At 63.5% G+C, this 20,217-nt stretch overlaps 1 protein-coding gene across 1 annotated transcript in view; it reads right to left on the reverse strand.

Annotated features, from left to right (window-relative positions):
- The window catches only part of MCF2L (MCF.2 cell line derived transforming sequence like), an 83,914-nt gene that overhangs the window by 39,628 nt on the left and 24,069 nt on the right, over positions 1-20,217 (reverse strand). The window contains exons 2-3 of the mRNA XM_024752647.1: positions 9,403-9,486; positions 6,056-6,170 (exon numbers count right to left, since the gene is read on the reverse strand). Coding sequence (XP_024608415.1) covers positions 6,056-6,170; positions 9,403-9,486 — 199 coding nt within the window. The remainder of the gene's footprint in view (positions 1-6,055; positions 6,171-9,402; positions 9,487-20,217) is intronic.

A 20,217-nucleotide genomic window follows, 5' to 3' on the forward strand; every position in this document is an offset into this window, starting at 1 on the left:
TGAGCTTCAGGCCACGTGGGGCAACGGGCTGAGCCAGGCCACCGGACAGCAAATGGACAGCACACGGCAAGGACGGCCCTTTACTTGCTAATTACGCGAGGCCAGAGCGCCTGAGAGCTGTTGCTAATTACGCGAGCCGCGGGGAAGGGTCACCCCCGGCCAGAGCGCCTGAGAGCTGTCACAAACGGGATCACCGTCAAAGTGTCCGGCCTCAGAACAGAGCACCACACCTGCCACGTGGGGGGCCATGCTGCAGGAGGCGGAGGGGTGGTGGCCACGGGCTGGGGCTCACCTGCCCGGTCCATCCACACCCGAGGCTACAGCACAGCCGCCACAGGACAGGCAGGGCGCCGTCAACGAGGACGCCTGCCACACGCCGTCGACCAGGAAGGGGCTGCGCTGCCCTGTCTTGTGGGGGGGCATCTGCACACGGACGGAGCGGATGCTTGACTGTGGTTTCCTGTGGGGAGCGTGAAAGCTAACGATTTTTCACGTATGCGTTTGAGTTGCTCGGGACACGCTCACGCCACGTTTTCTATCCTATATTCAAAAGTCAGCTGAAAATTCATATGGAGTCACAGCCACAGCGAGAAGGGAGCCTGGCTGCAGGGCTTGGCAGTAGGCGTGGCCCGAGCGCGGCTGGGGGCCTCAGAACGGCATTTACGACCCTGCTCCATCCCCACGCGTGCTGCCTTTCCCCGTCACGTAGTCCATACAACTGCCAAGTGGGGGCACGTGTGTGCACGCGTGTGGTGTGCACACCTGCTCCTATGCACGTATGCGCATTCGTGTGTGTGGTCTGTGACGCACGCCTGCCTAAGTGTGCACGGTGTGTGACGCACGCCTGTGTGTACGTGTGTGACGCACGCCTGCATGTGTAAGTGTGCACGGTGTGTGACGCACACCCGTGTGTGGGTGACCTCTTTGCGTGCACCTCTCCTCGGGTGAACACGGCCCACCACGGAAGCCAGATGGGAGATGTGCCTGTGTCTCCCGAGCAGCTGGGTGATCCGACCCGGGTCCATGGAAAGTTAGCGTCCTTATCGGCATCCAGTAATCTAGGAGCCCCTGAGCTGCACCGTCACCGGGCTGGGGAGGGCGGCAGCTGTGCAGCAAGGTGATCCTCGCGGTGTTATCTTCCAAACCCAGGGCGAGTTGGTGTGGGATGCCCCCAGGGATCCTGCAGGACTGCCGTGTGGAAGGGCGTCCGGGACGGCTAAATCTGTCCTTCAGAGAAAGGCCAGAAACCTACTGTCTCAGTGTTGGCAGCCCTAAGACCCTGTGACCTCGCGTGTGTGAGCGCACGCGTATGCCTGTGCATGTCTTGTCTGTGTACACCGGCACCCACAGGGGAAGCCGCCAGTGACTGCCCTCGCCAGGAGAGAGGATCAGCTGGGAAACTTCGGTTTTGCCACAGGGAGGGGTGAGAGGGGGTGAGAGGTGGATGGAGGGGGGACCCAGACTCCAGAATCGCGAGGGGAGGGGCCCTGGAGCCCGGCAGCCCGGCTCCGTGACTCGCTCACAATTTACTGGGTGCTGGACCCAAGCCCTGCATGGCGACACGTGGCAGGTGTAAATGAATCAAAAGGTCAATCTTTCTTTTTTTATTGGGCGATTTCCATCAGCATAAACATGCTGTGATCTTCCTCACCTTAAAAGAAAACCTCGTCTGCCCCACCTCCGCCCCTCACTGACCATTTCCCCACCCCCAACCTCGTCTGCCTCACCTCCGTCCCTCACTGACCATTTCTCCACCCCCCTCGAGAGCAGATCCTGGAAGGAGGTGTCCACGCTCCCTGCACTGGCTCTGATCCCTCTCCATGACTGAGGTTCCCCTGACTGACCCCCCCCCCCCCGGGGTCCTGTGAAGACCATCCCCCCTGAGACTCCCCTGGTGGTCCTGTGAGGACCGTCCCCTGAGACACCCCCGGGGGTCCTGTGAGGACCGTCCCCCCTGAGACGCCCCTGGTGGTTCTGTGAGGACCGTCCCCCCTGAGACACCCCCGGGGGTCCTGTGAGGGCCGTCCCCCCTGAGACGCCCCTGGTGGTCCTGTGAGGACCGTCCCCCCTGCCAGAGGTCCCCTCACCTCCCATAAGCCACTGTCGGCGGGGGCTCCCCTCTCCCCACTCCCATCCTTCACCCCTTTTTGCTTTGCTTTTCTTCTTTTGCAACCCACACTCCTTGCATCTCATTTAATTTTCTGAGACCACGAGCACAGGATTTTACCTGTTTTGTCCCCTGCCCGGTCCCAAGGGTGTCCAGCACCGGCCGACCCTCACAGCGGTGACCTGAGCAGCTCCCTCTGCCGCATGCACCCCCCAACCCCCGGCATGAGTTCTGCTGAGGTCACAACCACTCTTCGGGCAGGGCCTGGGGGTCACGGTCACATGTCCTTGGACTTGTCCCCACCGGCCTGGCAGATGGTGGTGATGAAGCCCCAAAGGAACCGCAAGGGTTGCAGGCATCGGCGTGGGAAGCCGGCCCCCGAGCCACGACGGGCTCCCAGGAGCAGCCCTGCGGTGCGGCCGCGGACCCGCCAGCTGAGAAATCACCAAGGCAGCCCAGCTTCTCTCGTGGAGGCACTTCCATGTTCACGTGTGTCTGGTGCGTCCGGACGAGGGCTGCCCGGCACCGTCAGGCTTCGAGATGACCCACGACTGTGAACCAGATGTAACCTGGCGCTCCTGTCCTCTGCGTTTAACAACGGGACGAGAGCTACGCGCTGGAGGGTGTATTTTTCAGAGGACAGAGGGAAGCTCGGGGCCGACCGTAGGAGTCAGCGTCTCTCAGAAGCAGAGCCGGCACGAGACCGTCCGTCCACGTGGTCTGCGTTGACCTTTACAGCGCGCCGGGTCCCGGATCTCACCCTCCCGCGTGGGGGCCGTGCTGGCGCCGGGCTGTCTAGGGTAAGCCCGGCCCGTGCGGGGGGGCAGGGGGGTTCCCCCTTTTCTTGGGGCCGGCAGTGCTGGCTGCGTCCGCCAGGCGGCAGCCCCTCCCTCCCTGGGTTCCCGCAGGAGGGGAGCCCTTGGCAGGCAGCGCCCGGCCCTGCTTGACCCACAGACACCGAGTGTTTCCCCCGCGCCCCATGAGATGTGCGCTGAATCTTCTGGAAATGCAGCTGCCTGTGAGCTGATGGGCGACAGCCTTCTGTACGCTTAGGAGGTCCCCCAAATCCGCCCTCGCTCGGGGCTGATCCCCCCACACCCCCGAGGAGCCCGCCCAGCAGCGCTGCGGCCAAGGGCTCGGAACGCGGCCCCTCCCCGCCTCCCTGACAGACTGCCGGGCAGCTGCCCCTCCCCCGCTGGCCCGGCACCCAGCTGCGAAAGGACGGTATCCGTGCCGACGCCGGGGTTTCACTCTGTGTGAGAGGGCGTCGGGGCCACGGGACCCCCCCTCTCCGCCCCATCCTCCGTCAGGAGGAAGAGACGTGAACAGGACACACGCCGACCACCACGCCGCGCACGGCTCCCTGGAGACGGAGCCCACGGGTCTGGGCTGCACACGCTCAAGCCGGCCCTGCGGCCAGGTCCACGGCACCAGAGCCCCGCCAGGTACGAGGAGCCCACCGTCACCTCTCAGCTTCAGGGGGAACGTGTTTCTTGCCCTTGCATCCGCGGGCAGATTCTGTTTGAGACCTTGGAGACCAAGGTTTGGAGAGGTTCCACTGCACTGGGGTGAGAACCCCTTAAAGAAGGAAACACAGGTGCTGGTCCCACCTGAAGGGGAGGTGAGTATGCTGTGGTGAGGGATGCGGGGGGAGCCTCAGTCCCGCCAGGCCGCGGGCTGACTACCAGCTGAGCTGGCTTTGCTCTCTGCAGACGAAGCCCACTTGTCCAGGAAACATTTACCAAGGGACCACCTGCCGCTCTCAGGACCTGCGTGCGGGGCAGACACAGACCAACACCGAGCTGTCAGGTAACGGGGACACTGCAGCTAAGCCCGTGAAGCCAGGGAGCCTGTGGGCCGGGGCCCGGGCGTGGTGGGTGTGACGGAGGGCCTACCAGAGGAGGGCGCCTGCAGCCCGAAGAGGAAACACCGCGCCGAGGGAGCGCATCAAAGGCCCCGAGGCCAGGAGGCCTGAGAAGCCCCAGCACTAGCGAGGGTGGTGACCCGGGCGGGGAGGGTCCGAGAGGGCACAGGGGCCGGCCTGCTGCATCCGGAAGAAGGCTCACCTCTGAGCCAGCTGTCGATGCTGCCAGACAGAAAGTGACGTCTGACCTTCCCAAACCCGAGAGTGACCTGAAACCTGAGATTCCCCCACAGGCAGGGGAGGGTCACCCCACCGCACCATCGTAGGTGGGCAGTGGGAGACCACATATAGCACCCCCGGGGCCCTTGTTCAGCCTGCACTGAGTGGTCCGGCCACTGTGGCAACGGCGCCCGCCGACCACCGAGCCCAGGGCCGGCCACCGCCTTGGCTGGGGCAGCAGGGCCGTGCCCGTAGCTATGGAGAAGGCTCATGGCAGCTTCTAACTGCAGGACTTCGGACCGTACGTCCCTATGCAGGGGCCGGAGCGGGAAGAGACAGAGAGATGAGGTGGCAGCAAGGAGGCCACGGGGGTCTCCGGGCCCCTGGACGAGTGCAGAGCCCGCCCGCCTTTGCCGATGCCTGAGTCATCTGACCCTCACTCACCGCCACGGAGCTGGGCAGAAGCCTCCAGCGAGCGCAGGCAGCCTCTCTCACGGCTCACGGGTGGCAGACTGAGAACAGTGCCTTGGACCCCTCCCCGGGCAGGCTGACTGCACCGTGAACTCCACTGCCTGGTCTGAGACAGGCCTGGGGACCACGGGAGATGGGGGAAAAGACGGCCACAGCGGGGACAAGAGGCAAGGGCTGGGGGGCTCACAGGGCGGGGGAGGAGGGCCACGCCTCACCTGGACGTGGAACGCCCACCCCTGGGAGATGTCATGGAGGGGAGCGGGGGAGCTGGCCACAAGCCCGCCCCCCGGAGGGCCAGTGAGACCCCTGGGGGGGGCCACGGTCAGCCACCAACAGCCGCCGTCTTCTTGTTAAGTCACCGGACTGCCTGACACCGGTGCCGAGCGCAGCTGCCCTTCCTCTTGCTGGCCTGTCCCCGGTGTCCCACCGCCAAGGCTGTGAGGCTTTTCTGCGTCTCACTGCTGGGCACGCCGAGAGCTGGACCCACCGTGCCGGGTCCCCCTCCCCCAAGGACACCCCCTGTGCCTCTCCACGCGGGCAGCATCCACCTTCCCGCCACTCTCCAGACCCTTGACCCTACTCAAGCATCGTCCCCCGAGGTCCAGGGGCCTTGTCCATGGCCTTCCTGGCTGTAACTTCAAGGGAAAAGACAAATGGAGATGCTTTGCAGGATCGCAAACCTCCGTGAAGCACCTCGAGGCGGCGTGGCCAGCCCGAGGGGCCCTCAAGGAAGGCTACGCACTCCCAGGACAGTGGCTGAACCTCCCGCCCCAGCTCGGCCACCCAGAGCCTGGCCCAGCGAGTTGGGTACAGAGAAGTACGGAGACGGCGGCCACCATAAGCCAACCCTAACAAGAGACCCCGCCCCGCGGGACCCAGGGCGCGTCGTCCAGCTCTCTCTGCCAAGTGACCTTCACCACCCACATCCATCGGAAGGGCTCCCCCAGCTTAACACCTCCACCCCGCAGGCATCTGGAAGGATCTCCCCCAGCCTCCCCCTTCCCCCGGCACTGATCGGTGCTGACGGGACAACACTGACCAGCACCTTCTGTAGGACAGGTGTTGGGCAGTCAAACTCGCTGTCGGGTCTGTTTCCCAGATTAGACTTAATTCACCCAGCTGTGACCTGCCTTCCGAAACCCGACGGAGGGAGAGTCTGACGGCACCCATGCCCCCAGTGCCTTAGCGGGGCAGCCGCTCGTCTGCTGGGCGGGAGGTCGGCAGCCTCACCCCTTCCGAGGGGGGATCCCCAGGCCACATCAGCCCCCCTCCCCTCGGCTCCTGGGTGCCACACTGCCCAGCGTGGCCGTGGGCTCGGAGGAGGTCTCCCTACCTTTCTGAAGGACGGACCCAGTTCTGCTTGTAATAAAACAGAGTGACCCGTCCACACGCACCTGGGGATGCTGGTGAGATAGGTCATGACATTCTGGAACTCCTTGTCGGGGACGTCGCCGAAGGCCGGGTAGTCGGGGAAGGTGATGACGGGGCTGCCGTCCTGCCCCCGCCCACCTGGGGAGAGAGAAGAGCTGCACTCAGCACGGGGCGGGGGGGGGGCGCGCAGGGTCGCTGCTCCCGGGTCTCGGCAGGACAGTCCTTTTCCAGAATGAAACACTTTCCATGGTTTGGGTTTTTTTTTTTTTTTTTTTGGGGGGCCCTTTTTTAAATTTTTTTTTTTATTTTTTATAATTTTTTTTTTTTTTTTTTTGGGGGGCCCTTTTTTAAATTTTTTTTTTTATTTTTTATAATTTTTTTTTTTTTTTTTTTCGACGTGGACCATCTTTAAAGTCTTTATTGAATTTGTTACAATATTGCTTCTGTTTTATGTTTTGTTTTTTTGGCCGCAGGCATGTGGGCTCTTAGCTTCCTGACCAGGGATCGAACCCACACCCCCTGCACTGGAGGGCAAAGTCTTAACCACCGGACCGCCAGGGACGCCCCTGCATGTCTTTTATTATGAGAGAAATGTGTGCTATCGATGGAAATATCTGGAATGAAGTCATGAGCTGAAACAAGCACCCGCTGTTCTGCCACCGCTGGAGCATCGCGGGAGCACGTTTCCTCCCAAACCCATTTCCGTGCGCTTTTGTGTGTGACGGACCGCGCTGAACAGAAAGCTGGCATCCTGCTTCCTTCCTGACGGCGTGGACGTTTTCCATGCTCCACAGGTGACGTGAAGAGCATTTAAACATTGCACGTGCCACCAGGCTGCAGCCCGACCACCTGTGCACCCTGGGGCGACTTCGGGTAGACAGTTCCTGTCTGATGGGAGTCATCCCTTCGGCACCGTGTGTAGGGAGGTACAGGTGGAACCGGCGGTGGGGGGGGCACTTTTCCCAGGGGAGGCACACCCGACACAGTTCCCGAGGGAAAACGAGGCAGTGGCCTTGGATCTGGGAAGGTGAGCACGGCTCCCCAGGGCCAGGCAGTCGGGAGGGCAGGCGTGGAGATGCAGGCTGGGAGTCTGGGCCAAGCTGTCCCACCGACGACCTGGGCGGCAGTGCAGAGGCCAGGAGGTGAGGCCAGGCGTGGTCTGCTGCCAGCCGGTGCCTTGCGCGGCAGGAGGTGGCCACCTCTGCTCCTCCGGGGCTGGGTCCTTCCCTCTTCCCTTTGAACCGAGGCTGGCCTGGCCCATCCGAGGTGGCAGAAGTGATGGCACGTGACTCTCAAGGCTGGTCTGCAGTGAACTTGCAGAGGCAGCCGGCCGCAGACAGCCTGACACAGGCGAGCACCTGGGGCGCTTACAAGGGCAGGCCCGGTTGACCCCTGAAGACCTCTCACTCTGTCCACACCAGCTGCTCTGGTGTCCACTGGCAGCATCTGGGCAGTTCTGGTCGTCACTCTGGGGGGTGCTGGCCTCCGGCGCGTGGAGCTGCTCTACGTCCTACAATGTGGGACAGCCCCACGGGGGAGCCGTCCCCCCAGTGTCACCGGTGCTGGGCTGCGAAGCCAGCCACCCCGACCTTCGCACACGGACACCCTGGCAGGAGGTTACGGCAGTTTGGTCCAGGGCAGGCAGTGGGCACCGTGATAACTGGCCAGGGCGTCCTCACGTTGGGAGGCGGGCAACCCGGGTGTCCTGGCGGGTAGGAGAGGGATGGAGAGGACGAGGGCCACCTCCGTCCCGGGCTCTGCTTGGCCAACCCGCACAGGGTGTCCGCAAAAACCCAGGACGCTCCAGCTTTGTTCCAGACGCTGAAGCTCAGGATGTGTCATCTTCTAACCAATTCCCAGCCTTGACGACATGAACCAACCCGGCCCGTCGGCTCGCGCCCTGCAGGTTGGGATGACGGCGGGCTTGGCGGTCCTCAGCTCAGGGCCTTGCCACCCGCCTGTGGGTTCACCTGAGCCCGGGGTCACCTTCCAGCCTCCCTCAGACGCTGGCGGAACCCCCTCCCGTGGCTGTAGCGCTGGGGTCGCTCTCTGCCCCCCTTGGCCGCCTACCCTCCTCCAGACACCCCCCATAGCCCAGGCCGGCGGTAGGGTATCTTGGTCACATCAGCTCCCTTGTCCTTGGCCCCCCCGTGTGCTGGGGGACCTGGGGCCTGTGAGGCCCAGTGGTCAGTGACCTTGTAGCCGCCCAGCTGGGGCCGTGGTTACTTCCGCAAAACCCCCTCCCCGAGCCCCCGGCGGCTTCTGAATAACAAGAGGTGTGTCTGGGGGTCAGGGCCCCCCTGGGGTCTCCTCCTGAGGGCAGCGGGTGAAGACCTGAAGGAAGGTCAAGGTCATGACCCTGTCCTGTTGGGGACTTCTGTTGCTCAGAAGGACACCCCACTCTCTCTCCTTCCTCCGTGAGGTGGGCGCCCCTTGCAGTGGTGGCCCCTCCAGGAACAGCGGGATGCCGTCTCCGCTGACAAACCAGAGGCTCAGCTTTCCTGCTCACGGGGCTCAGGCCTCAAGAGGTTTAACCCCAGAGCGACACCGCGGGTCCACGTGTAGGGGGGCAGGTGGGCCAGAGCCACACAGGGCACGGCCTGGGGGGCAGCTCCTGGCACCAAGGGATGGGCAGGTGAGCCCGGGGGCACCGGGCTGGCTCTCGGAGCTCAGGAGAGACCCCAACCTGCTGGCCGGGGGAAAGGGCCACCAGCAGGGGGCCTTCAACCTCAGGCCCCTGACCGACAGCACAGCGATCCTCAGTGGGCAGGCCTGCCCGGTGGAGCGGCGACCGCCCTGCTCCAGGCACTGCTCTCACGCAATGCTCACGGCCTCGGCGGGCCCGAGGCACCAGCACCCTGGCCGGCCGGATAGGGCAGCAAGATGCCCCTGCAGGCTGGAGACAGAGCCTGGATCCCCGGGAGGGTGGCAGGTGGACAGGGGCCGGAGATGCGGAGCGACCCCAGGACAGGCTTGTGGGCAGTGCCGGCCCCTCGCCCTTGTCGGTGGCACCCCAGGGGCTTCTCCCAGAAGACGGAGCCACGGAAGCCAGACCCCAGGCCCTGGACACTGCACGGGGGCGACTGTGCCACACCTGCACCTCCTCCCCGTCCCAGGAAAGCTCTGGAATCCGGGAGACCGCAGCCAGGAGCAGTCGGGCCACGCCCCCCTGGGGACCCAGCTGACCCCTGGCCAGCACTTGCCGGCTCTGAGCTGCCCTCATCACAGGCATCGGTGCAATGGGGGGCGGGCCGCACCGCACAGATTGTCCCCAGACCCCACGACGCGGTCACGGAGGGCCAGGAGGCCGACCGCCTGGCCGAGCAGACACTCCCCCGCCCGCGTCACACGGCCTGGCCTTCGCACTCACCAGACAGGTACGCAAAGCGCTTCTGCAGCTGGTCCTGGATGTCGGCAGCACGGAGCGGGCTGATGTCGTGGTGCATGATCTCATCTGCGGGGAGAGCAGAGCAGACGGAAACACGCTGTCATTCGGAGGAAATGGCCTTCTGAGCTATGTCTGGGTCAGGCCCACCGCAGACACTCGAGGGTCCAGCGGTCACGGGCCCGGAAAAAGGGATTCCAGTTTCCAGTAGAGAAACCTTTGTTTCACAGAGCACAGAAAGCTGTGCGCTGAGTGATTCATCGGTACTTAAAGCGTGGTGTGTGTCAGAAGCACAGAGAAAGGCGGAGGGAGTGGAGGAAGGGACAGGGAGGGACATGGGGGGACAGGACAGAGAAGGACCGGCGGGCAGAGGGGAGGTGGGGGGAGTGGGCCAGGACCGGAGCTGGAGGACTGGCCCCGAGATGAGTGCTGGGGGAGCAGACACGCTTTGGTCTGAGAGCACCTACCGACGTCCTGGGAGTGGCTGGGCCGCCCTTGGGGTTCTCGCCTGTTGTCTATGCAACAACCCACTGGTCAGAGTGGAAACCTGGCCATGGCAGTGGGTTCAGACACACAGGCCTGGAGCCTCACCCCAGCCTGACACTGACCCTGAGCAGGGCGCTGAGCCCGGTACCGACAGCCGCAAGTCCTAGATCAGGGCCCCGAGTGACCCAGTCACAGCCTGGAGGCGTTGACCAGAAACAAAAGGTTTAGCAAGACTCCTGGTGGAACCCAGACACGGCCAGGGTCTGGGTCCATGCGGGGGCACCAGCAGGTGGCCACAGAGCCGGGCTGCTCGGGGGCCTTCGCGGACCTGTGTCTCTAGTTGCTGCTAGGTTGGTACCACGTGACTGATGGCCCACGTCTCGTGTCTCCAGACCCGGGTGTCCTGGAGAGTCTGCAGCCTTCAATGTTGACACAACTTCTCCACAGAGACTATGACTCACAAATGGCTTAAAAGTCAGCTCTCCTACACCCAGAAGAAGACCCAGGCCCCCAGGGCCTGGAGGTTCAGGTCACAGAGACAGTGAAACGCCCCCTGAGTGGATGAGCCTCCGTCCTGCAGACCAGTGAGCGTGGGCAGGTGGCACAGTTAAACGCCCAGGCGGGTCCCCAGATCCCGGCTGTCATCTGTGGGACTGCCGAGACCCATGGCTGGCCGCCCCGTGACTCTGCCTGGTGCTGACGAGGACGTGACGGGGGCCGTGCCCCTGGGCCCGTGTCCCTGGGCCACTCGTCCCGACACAGCCGCAGCCCGTTCAGGGTCAGGGACCGAATGACGGGTCACACTCAAAAAACTCAGAGGCCACGACTCTGCTGGTTCCACGGGCAGCTCGGGGCCATGCCACCTCCCCTGTGCAGGGAAACGTCTCACCAGTGGCTTTCTTTTGTGGGAGAAAAACAGGGCTGGAAACAAGTGCTAAAAGGAAACCTGAAATGTTTTTAATTCCAGACGAGGTGGTTTATGGCCGTCACACCTCATTTATTTAGAACACACGTCAGGTGCGATGGACGGGCAGCTGCACGGAGGCTGGGAGGCCAGACTTTACGCTGCCCACACTGTCGAGCATGGACCCTGTTCTCCTCAAATCCGGCCTCTGCCCGCCGGGGACAAGCGTGTCACTGAGACGGACCCCCCGGGAAGTGGGGTTGCCCTCAAGCTTGGAAAGGAGACGCCCAGGGCTGCAGAAAACAGCACGGACGCTGCTAGCTGGCAAGTCCCCTGAACCGGCGTGGACGCTGGGACGGGCAGTTCCTCGGGCCTCGTAAGACTGCCCTCACCCACAGACCTCCCCGGACCACATGGAGACTCCGACAGGCATTTCTGCAGAGATTCTCAGACCTGGTTCCGAGCAGCTCCGAGTGGCAGGGCCTTCACGTGGCCCCTCCGACGAGCACACTTCCTCCTTCCTGAGCTCGCTGTGGACACCAGAGCTGTCTGCCCTCCGTGTCCAGCTCCCCCGGACGGCAGACGGCTCCCCACGTACTAGGGGCACGGTGGCCACTCCTGACCATCCTTGCCCTTTCTCACTGGCTGGACCACTGTCCCTGTTAAGTTGCTTCCACAGAGGGACGCGCTTGGGGCCGCCGCCCCGACGTGCTTCGAGTTCCCCGACCAGCCGAGGTCCTGCCAGGCCCGGGGTCTTTGCACAGGCTGCCCCCTCTGCGATGCTTTTCCCATCCCTGTTTCCTGGTCCAATCCTACTCAAGATGTCTTACCGAGATGCCACCTCTTCGGGGGGCCTTTCTCCGCCTCCTAGTCTGGCGGGGGCCTCACAGCACCCTGCACCCCCGCGGAGGGCACCAGCCGGCCCACTCCCAGGGCAGGAGCTCAGAGAACTCGTGCTGAACGGACAGGCGATGACTCCTCAGAGCTTCATGTGGAATCTGGCTAATTTGGCAAAGTTCGTTCTGACTTACACACAGCCTGGTTCCAGAATTTCTGCCCGTGGCAGGCCCCGTGGGTGCAGACCGCTCACCACGGCAGCCGCGCCCCAGAACCCACCACCCGTGAATTTTCTTGGGCGGAGCTAACCTAATATTGTCCCTTAGATCAAATGACCCAATTTAGGTTTAAAAGAAGGGCTACTCTGCACACGAGGTCCATTCAAATGGACCGTACAAAAACTCACACACGTTAAATGGTCACGGGCCGCCCCTCAGAGAGCTGAGAATAACCCAGCAGTTTCCGGCTGCCATCGAGGCACATGGTGTTTGTCACGTGCCCCTCCGTGGACAGCAGGCGCTGCGGCGTCAGGCGCGCACTGCTTCTTACTCCCTCAAAGGCTGGGGCCTCGTCCACGATATTTCATCCTGCACTCGAGCGGCAGGTGACGGCCGGTTGAGAAGGAAGTGGAGGTGCCCGGCCTGGCCCATCTGAGGTCTGGGACGGGAAGTGGGGTCGCCCTGCCCGCCAGCTCAGGGTCAGGGTCAGGGTCAGGGGAGGCCCAGCTCCTGCACAGACCCGCTCTGTGTGCACACAATGCCTCACAGATAACCACCCGACAACAACTTTCCTGTCGCCCAGACGTAAGCGGAGACTCCAGGCAATTACCCAACACGGAGTCACTCTGAGACGGGAGGGGTGCAGTGGGGAGAGGACAGCGCTTCCCTTCCGACTCCTGCAGGGTGGGGGCCGGGGGCGGGGTCTGCAGGTTGACCTGGTCCCTCCGGCACCAGCTCTGGGAGCCCGTCTGGAAGTGTCGCTCTGTCCGGAGCACCGCAGGGGACAGAGGCCCGCTCCCTGTCAGAGGCCAGAGGGAATGACCCCTCGCTGAGCTCACGACATCTCAGTGGTGCGGGGACCCAGCTCAGTTCTACATGAGGACAAAGGGGAAGAAACATCAACCGCTGGAATCTCTGGCCACAAAGTGGTCCCCTGAGTCCTCCTGGTCTGCGCAGCAATCGGAGAGTCCGGGGGAGGGGTCACCACCCTTTTATCTTCACACCGTTTCATCTTAACACAATCAGACTCCGGCAGCAAACTTCCTTCCTCTGGCAAACTGACTGGCGTATTTTCTTTCTTTAAGGATGAGGATTTCACAATGCAGAGCAGGCCGCATCTGGCCCGTGCTGCCCATGGGAAGGGCCTCCGAGCGGCACCATGCATGCCAGCGCTGCCTCGGGCCGAGAACACACGCAGGGTTGGGGATCGAGAGACGCAGGGCGCGTGGACCCTGAAAATCCATGTCCCGGTGGCGAGGGTCTGGGTCAAGGAAGCCCATAGCGCGTGCAGAAGCCTGGCGCTCGTGTTCGAGGCTGGTCCCCGCCTTGCTGAAGCGGGGACAGGAGCCTGAGAAGGGCTCCGACGGAGGGGTCGGCAGCTGGCAAGAGGCCCTGGGCCGCAAAGTCCACTAAGTCTGTTACGAGCTCATTCTCTTCCTTGTTTATATCTGGCTGAACATCCACACCCGAGGCTTTTATTTTCTATCAAAATACACCCGTGATGCCCTTTCAGAGTCCGAAGTGGAGAGTCCGTGGGGTGGCCTCACCAACTCGCGTGGGTGGGATTCCTAGTCTACCAAGACCCCACCCAGGAAGCCCCAAACCAGAGCAGAGTGTGTGCAGAGGAATGGCCGCAAAGAGGCGACTCCAAGCTGGGGGACGAGGACGCCCGGGGCTCCAGACAGGCTCCATTCCGGCCTCAGTCAGGCAGGGACCCATCAGCTCCCCGAGTCCCCTGGTTGGGCAGGAGAGGCATCTCCATGGCAACCTGTAGTCCACGGGATGGCTCTGGGATTCAGCCCTTCGGATGTTGGAGATCTACACTCACTTGGGCTGAATCCTCTCTCACAGGCCATCCTGGCTATTTTAACAAGTTACCCGTTACTGGATTAGGCACAAACATTTCGCGTCACGAACGATGCATCGTTAACTCAGTTCACCACTGTTCCCCCCGATTTCCTGATCTCAAGACGTGAATCCTTATGTATTTTAAAATAAAAGGCCCCTTGTGAGAAGATGCTTAGCCAAACTCGCGCTCAGGGAAGCCCCACCCTCAGCAGAGGGGTTGGCTCCCAGGCACCCCCGGCGGAGCTCAGGGAACCAGCCAGGGCCCAGCTGGCGCCGTAGGAGCTCTTCCGCCTGGGCACCAGGGACAAACCCTGAGCAGAGCCGCGGGAGGCCCTGGGGGACCACAGCGGGCACCATGTGTGCAGACGGGGCCCAGCGACCTCCTACCATCTAGGCTCCAGACCTGCATCTTCCAAGGCCACGGCCCACTCGGCAGCGTTTCTGCAGCTCAGGCTGCATGGGAATGACTGCTGGGGCCTCGGCGAGGCTCATGTAGAGTCCTCATCCCGCCCTGACCCGCCGGCCGTGGCCTTTTCAGTCGACCTCAGAGGAGTGCGGGCTTCTCAAGGCCACCCGCCCGGGGCTGGTGCTGATCAGACCCTCCTTCCGTGCGCTGGACAGCCAATCAGAGGCCAGGGCTCCCCGGACGCGTCTCCATCGGCCCCTTCACCAACACCCGTTCTGTGAAGGTTCTGGACGTCAGAAGAGACCACCTGGGCGGCAGCTTCAGCCAGGTGGGCCCTGGGGCGCATGCTCCACACCCACGCCGGGGGCCCCGGATACGAAGCTTGCGTGCACGTTTCACAGCCTGGCTCGTGGATATTCACGCCGCACGCTTGGCGGTTTCAGAGCTACAAACAACTTCTTAAAAAACAGCTTTTGGAACGCTGTCCCGTAGGGTGTCAACTACATCACCTCCGCCACGTCCCGGGCGACGCAGGACATGGCAGACACCTGGCTTAGATGTCGCACCGCCTGCCGATGGCAGACGGCTGAGCCCTAGCGGGCCTCAGAATCCTCTCTAACACAGGCTCCAGGCAGCTCGCCAAGCACGCGGAGACCTGCCCCGACCTGCATCGGTGACCTGCATCAGCGCATAAGCAACCCTCACACCCACTGACCCTCACACCAGCACGGAGCATTTTCCCAGGGGCTCCACTCACAGTGGGGGGCTCCAGACTTTCATTTCTCTGCACCTTTGTCAGAGCCACCTCCCCAGTCAGGGAGAGAAGGGCTCCGCAGTCAGACAAACTGCGTTGGCAGGTGGATCTTAACCGCTGCGCCACCAGGGAAGCCCCCAAGGAGAATCCTGACCCGAGATATTCTAAGGTCTGAAGCTGTGGGCGGAGCGGAGAATGACCTTGCCCTCGGTGAACGGGCAGACGCGCACCTGCAGCCACCTGTGAGCATGGACGGTCCGTTGTCCCCAAGGCTCACACAGAGCTGCTCTGGCCTCTGGGCCACCTCCTGGTCCAGGGGCCGTGTTCTATTTTGCAGAATCACCAGGGTCCCTGGTCTCCTGGGCAGTGGAGCAGTACACCACAGGCAGGTGGGAGCTGTGTGACCTTGGGCGTGTTACCGAACCTCTCTGAATTGGTCTCTATGTCTGTAAATCAGGATAATCGCGGCATCTAGCTCTGGGGAGGCTTGTACACACGTGCAGCATGGCGTCTGGCATGCGCTGGGTGCTTAATTGCTGCTAGTGTGTGACCTGGCACCTGGCCGCACTGCACCTCGGGGAGGTCGGGCCAGGAAAGGGCCGCATCCACCCCTCAGCCTCTCCCGTTTCTTCTGGCTCTGCTGCCGTTACTGAGAGCAGGGACGTGCCCACGGGGAAAGGCGGGTTCTGGGTGGGATGGTCCCACCCCGGCTTTCCCTGCTCCCGCACCTGCTCGGAGGCACAGCTCCGCCTAGGACCCTCCACCCGGCCTGACCGTCCTGCGTCTCTCAGCTCAGCTGGGGCCACCCCAGCGCCTGATCCCAGAGCGCCGGCACCCCCGCCGCGTGCGCCTCATGTGTCTCCAGAGCAGGCCGCCCGCCCCCAGGGCTCCCGAGATGACCAGAGTGTCCCCGTCTCTGCCGCCCGACCCACAGACACCCGGGTCGCGGAGCTGGGGTCTGGCCGCGTGCTCGGACGGCCGGGTTCACCCTGGGTTCAGGGTGGGCACCCGGCTGGGGCCTGGGATGTCCGCTTGGACCAAGGGGCCTTGGGCCCCGTAGAGGACCCAGAAGGAGCCCCCTTGCCATGGGCGAGGGCCTCCTTTGCATCCACACCGTGGAGCTCCAAGCGGGGTCGGGCTGCCCCCGCGAGGCCTCCCTAGAGAAGGGCCCTGATGAACTAGAATCAGACCTGCAGGACGGGGGTGGGGCGGGGGTGGAAGCCCAGCAGGAGGACTTGTGGCCACATCGCAGGCAGGTTAATTTACTACACGTCACTCTGCGCAGTGACTCTTGAGTGCCCAGAGCAGGCTGGAGGGATGAGGGTGGTTCACACACCCAGCAGGGAGCCAGGCGGCAGGTGGGCCAGGTGAGAGGTCGGGGAGCACTAGGGCAGCCAGGGGCCTGGGCTGCAGCCTCCGAGCTCGGCCAGAGGGTGTGGGCTGGCACGGAACAGAATCCCCGTGGACCTTTCATTACCAACAACGCTCATCCCAGTGACCCCCCTCCCCACGCAGCACCGGGCAAACGCTGCCAGGGTCCAGCTCCCGAGCCTGGCCGGCCCACCAGGCAGGTTGTCACACACGGTGGCCCAAGGTTACGATGACGCAGTGCGCAGAACTGCTGACACCCACTGGCTCCCCATGGCTCCTGGGAGGCGCCAGAGCCCGGCCAAGCTGTAAAGGGCCGGGGGATCTGCAGGCCGGGCCCACGAAGCAGCCCCGGGGCCAGATGGTGGGAGTCCCTCTCCTGGGCCTCACAGCTTCTCCCCCGGCCGAAAGTCCACCCCCGCCCAGGGCCTGAGGGTCAGTCCTTTCCAAACCTTCCTCCTCCTGGGCGTCCTGGGCCCGAGAGCACCTGCCTGATGAGTTAATGTTGCCACTTAAACATGCACCCAGCAGCCCACGTCCCCGCGAAAGAGCGGGTCTGAGAGCAGAACAGCAGTCCCTGCCAGGCAGGCCCCCAGCTTCCGTCTGAGCTGTGCTGGAAGTCCCTTGGGCTCCTGCCTGCTCCAAAAGCAGCGACTCTCAGCGCCCAGTTAGGTGGAATCCGCCCTCTTGCTGTTTGCGTGTCATCCCGGCCGGGCGGGGCCTCCACAGGGATCAGGGACACGGTCCAGATGGGATTCCAGGCCCTGGAGATGACCGGGAGGGGGGCTGCGGCTGGGGTCACTCTGGCCCGGCCTCCCCGCAGGACGCACCAAGCAGAGACCGCAGGAGGTGCCTCGAGGGCCTGTGGAAGACGTGACGCCTTCCCGGGGGGCCGACGGCCAGCAGCTCACACACCCTTCAAGCCACACCACCACCACACCCTCTTTGGACGTGGGCACTTCGGGGTTCGGTGAAAGCCAGCAGGTCCGAGCAGTGCGCCGCCAGCAAGGCCTCACCCTCACTCGGCTTTGGGTCGAGACTCCCGCCACGCTGGGCCCCCGGCAGCTTGTCGAACACGTCTCACGAACACACCACAGATACACACACGTGTGAGCCCACTGCTGCTTGGAAAGGAAGGAGATGTGCAACAGCTCTTTTCTAAAACAACCACGTGTCAACAGTAAAAAGCAGCATGTCCATAAAGCTCAGGGATGTCCACCTCCTTCCTCCCCTCCTGGCTCTGAAGGCAGAAGGCGGGGCTGCGAGCAGAACCCCGAGGACCTGTCCATATCGGCCTCGAAAAGCAGCTCACAGAGCGGGCCGCGTGGGAGGCGGGTGCGGCCCCGGCACCCACACCACGCTCCTGCAAGGGCCCCAGGAGCTCCCCAAACCCTCCCCTCGACGGTGGACACGCTCATCCCACTTCCCAAGTGTCCGCAGCTCGATAAATCTGAGACCAAACAAGGAACTGCATTAACCTTCTCAAGACACACCCCTCCCCCCAAAAGGACAGAATCAACGATGCACAGAGCAGAGGAGGCTGGGGCCTTGGGCGACAGGGACGGGGGCGCATGTCACCCTGGGCCTCACCCAGGTGGTCCCTGCTGACGGGGTCCCTGATCGCCAGACGGGGCGGCACAGAGCAGAGTGGGGCTTGGGCCCTCCACGGACACTGCCCCGCCGGAGCTTGACTGCGGAGCCCCGGACACACACAGGAGACAGGGGAGAGAGACAGAGGGAGAGAGACAGAGACAGAGAGTGAGAAAGACACAGAGAGACAGAGGGACTGCAGGGGAGAGGCAGAGACAATGACACACACAGACACAGTGAGACAGACGAGACAGACCAAGTGAGAGAGACAGAGAGAGGAGGGGGTGGAGAAGGGGGGACGGAGAGGGAGCTGGGGGTTTGGCAGCGCCGGGTCGTGCACACCTGGCGACCTCAGTGGTTTCAGAAGGGACAGAATGGGAGACCCTGGCCCTGGTCTGGGAGCGTGGCTCAGCCCTGCTGTCCTGCTCTGTGGGCTCCACTGCCCTGGATGCGGTGACGGAGCTGTGGTCTCACCACGTGACCCTCATCCATTCCATCTGCCCAGGGCCCAGCTGCCGGCTCGGCGTTGCCAACTGCTCCCCCTGCCCCCACCCTGAGCAGAAGTGAGGAAGGAGGTGCCGCGACCTGTCCGCACACACCGGGCGCTCATAGAAGTCAGCATCCGGTTACAGAGCCAGGCACGGGCCACCTGGGGAGTGTTCCCCAGCAACACCCAGGAAGAGGTCCCATCACATGTGCCAACAACTCTGGGAAACTGGACCAACGCTTCCTTCTCTAGGAAACCAGTGGATGGTTTCCAGAGACTGGGGGAGAAGCCCCCCGCCCCTCAGGCACCCCAAATTGCCTCAGGACATTCACTCAATAGCCCGTTTATCTTAAAAATAAAGCACGTGTTAGAAAAACACCTAGAATTTTTGAGGGAACGTGATAAGAATCAGAGCAGGAGTGTAGCTTGGAAACAAAGGGACGGCTTTGATGACCACGCAGGTCCACGCAGGAGGGAAGAGTACAGCATTCGGTAGGGAACGCCCCGCCCACTGGCGAGCCTCTAAGCTCTAAGCCCCAGGAAGCGTTCCTTTCAGGATCCCAGCCTTGTCACCTTGCTGCCACCTCAGGCGTGAATCACACGCTCTCACCCTGTATACCAGCTTGTGTTCCGACCCGGCCACCCAGAAGGTCACCGTCCTGAGCCTTGTCCATCAGGAAACTCACTGATTCCCACGTCTCACCTTCGGGTCACCTCGTTATAAAACCGGAAACTTCACGCACTGAAGGCTAGGGTGTGGCTGATTCATTAAAATTTACAAAAGACTATTTAACACATTGTTGGTCAATCCTTAGCAGAAGCACCCACAGCAAAATGAACTCAGGACGAACTACTTCCAAGCGAGCACCCTCCGTCCCTAGAAACGAGCCCAGGAAACTGGGCGCCCTCCCGGGCCCAGCTCTTTGTTCTCGGTCACCACGGGTGTGACCCTCCCCCAGCCAGGCAGGTACAGGAGCGCGAGCTGCAGACCGCCCGGCGGTGCTCCCCGCGCCGGTCCAGCCCTGGTCCCGCTGCGTGGAGAGCCCCCACCGGTGCCCCCCAGCACCGGCAGGTCTCCCGCAGCCGGAACAAAGGAGCGTCCAGGCGGAGCGGCGACTGTGGCCCGGTACCCGGCAGGCGCTGCCCGAGGATGAGAATGAGGATGGAGGGGAGGGACGCGCGGCACGCCCACCCAGGAGGCTGCCTTCCGCGCCCGCCACCCGGCCCGGACCCCGCGGACAAGTCCCGAGTCCGGCGTGGGCGACGCGCCAGGCCCCCGGGGCCCCGCCCCGTCGCGTACGGTCCCCACGGCGCCCACCGGCCGCGCACCTGTGCGGGTCTTCAGGAGCAGCCACAGCGCGGACAGGTCCCGCGACAGCAGGGAGAGGAGGCTTAAGGTCATGCTGTCGCCCGCCGGCAGCGTCAGGAGGTGGCGACCGGCTGCCCGGAACGCCCGTGCTGGGCGCACAAAGGGACGTGGTCGGGCTCCATGTTCGCGCCGCCCGCCCGGAGCGCGAGGACCCGGGCTCTCCCCAGGGCCTCGGGTTTGCCGTCTCCGAGCCCGGGGCCTGCGGTCGGCTCCCTTGCTCTGCCCGCCGCCGGTTAACCGTGCGGCCAGGCGGTGGCAGGGCTCGCACAGCGCCGGCTCCCTCCCCGTCGCCCGTCCAGACCCTCCCTGCGGGGGGCCCCCCCGCGCTCAGTGGCTCCCTAAGCCGGGCGGGCGGGAGGCAGGACGGCCGGGGTTGGGGGCGCAGGACCCGGCCAGGACCTCCCAGGGGCGAACCCCCAGGTCCTCCCTCAGCAGCCAGACCTCAGAACACCGCCGCCAGGGTCTGGGGCACCGGGCGGGTGTGTGTGTGTGTGTGTGTGTGTCTGAGAACAAGGAAAATGGGACGTGGGGGG

This window comes from Neophocaena asiaeorientalis, unplaced genomic scaffold (genome assembly GCF_003031525.2).
Source record: "Neophocaena asiaeorientalis asiaeorientalis breed wild unplaced genomic scaffold, Neophocaena_asiaeorientalis_V1.1 scaffold825, whole genome shotgun sequence".
In the NCBI taxonomy this organism is placed as follows: Eukaryota; Metazoa; Chordata; class Mammalia; order Artiodactyla; family Phocoenidae; genus Neophocaena; species Neophocaena asiaeorientalis.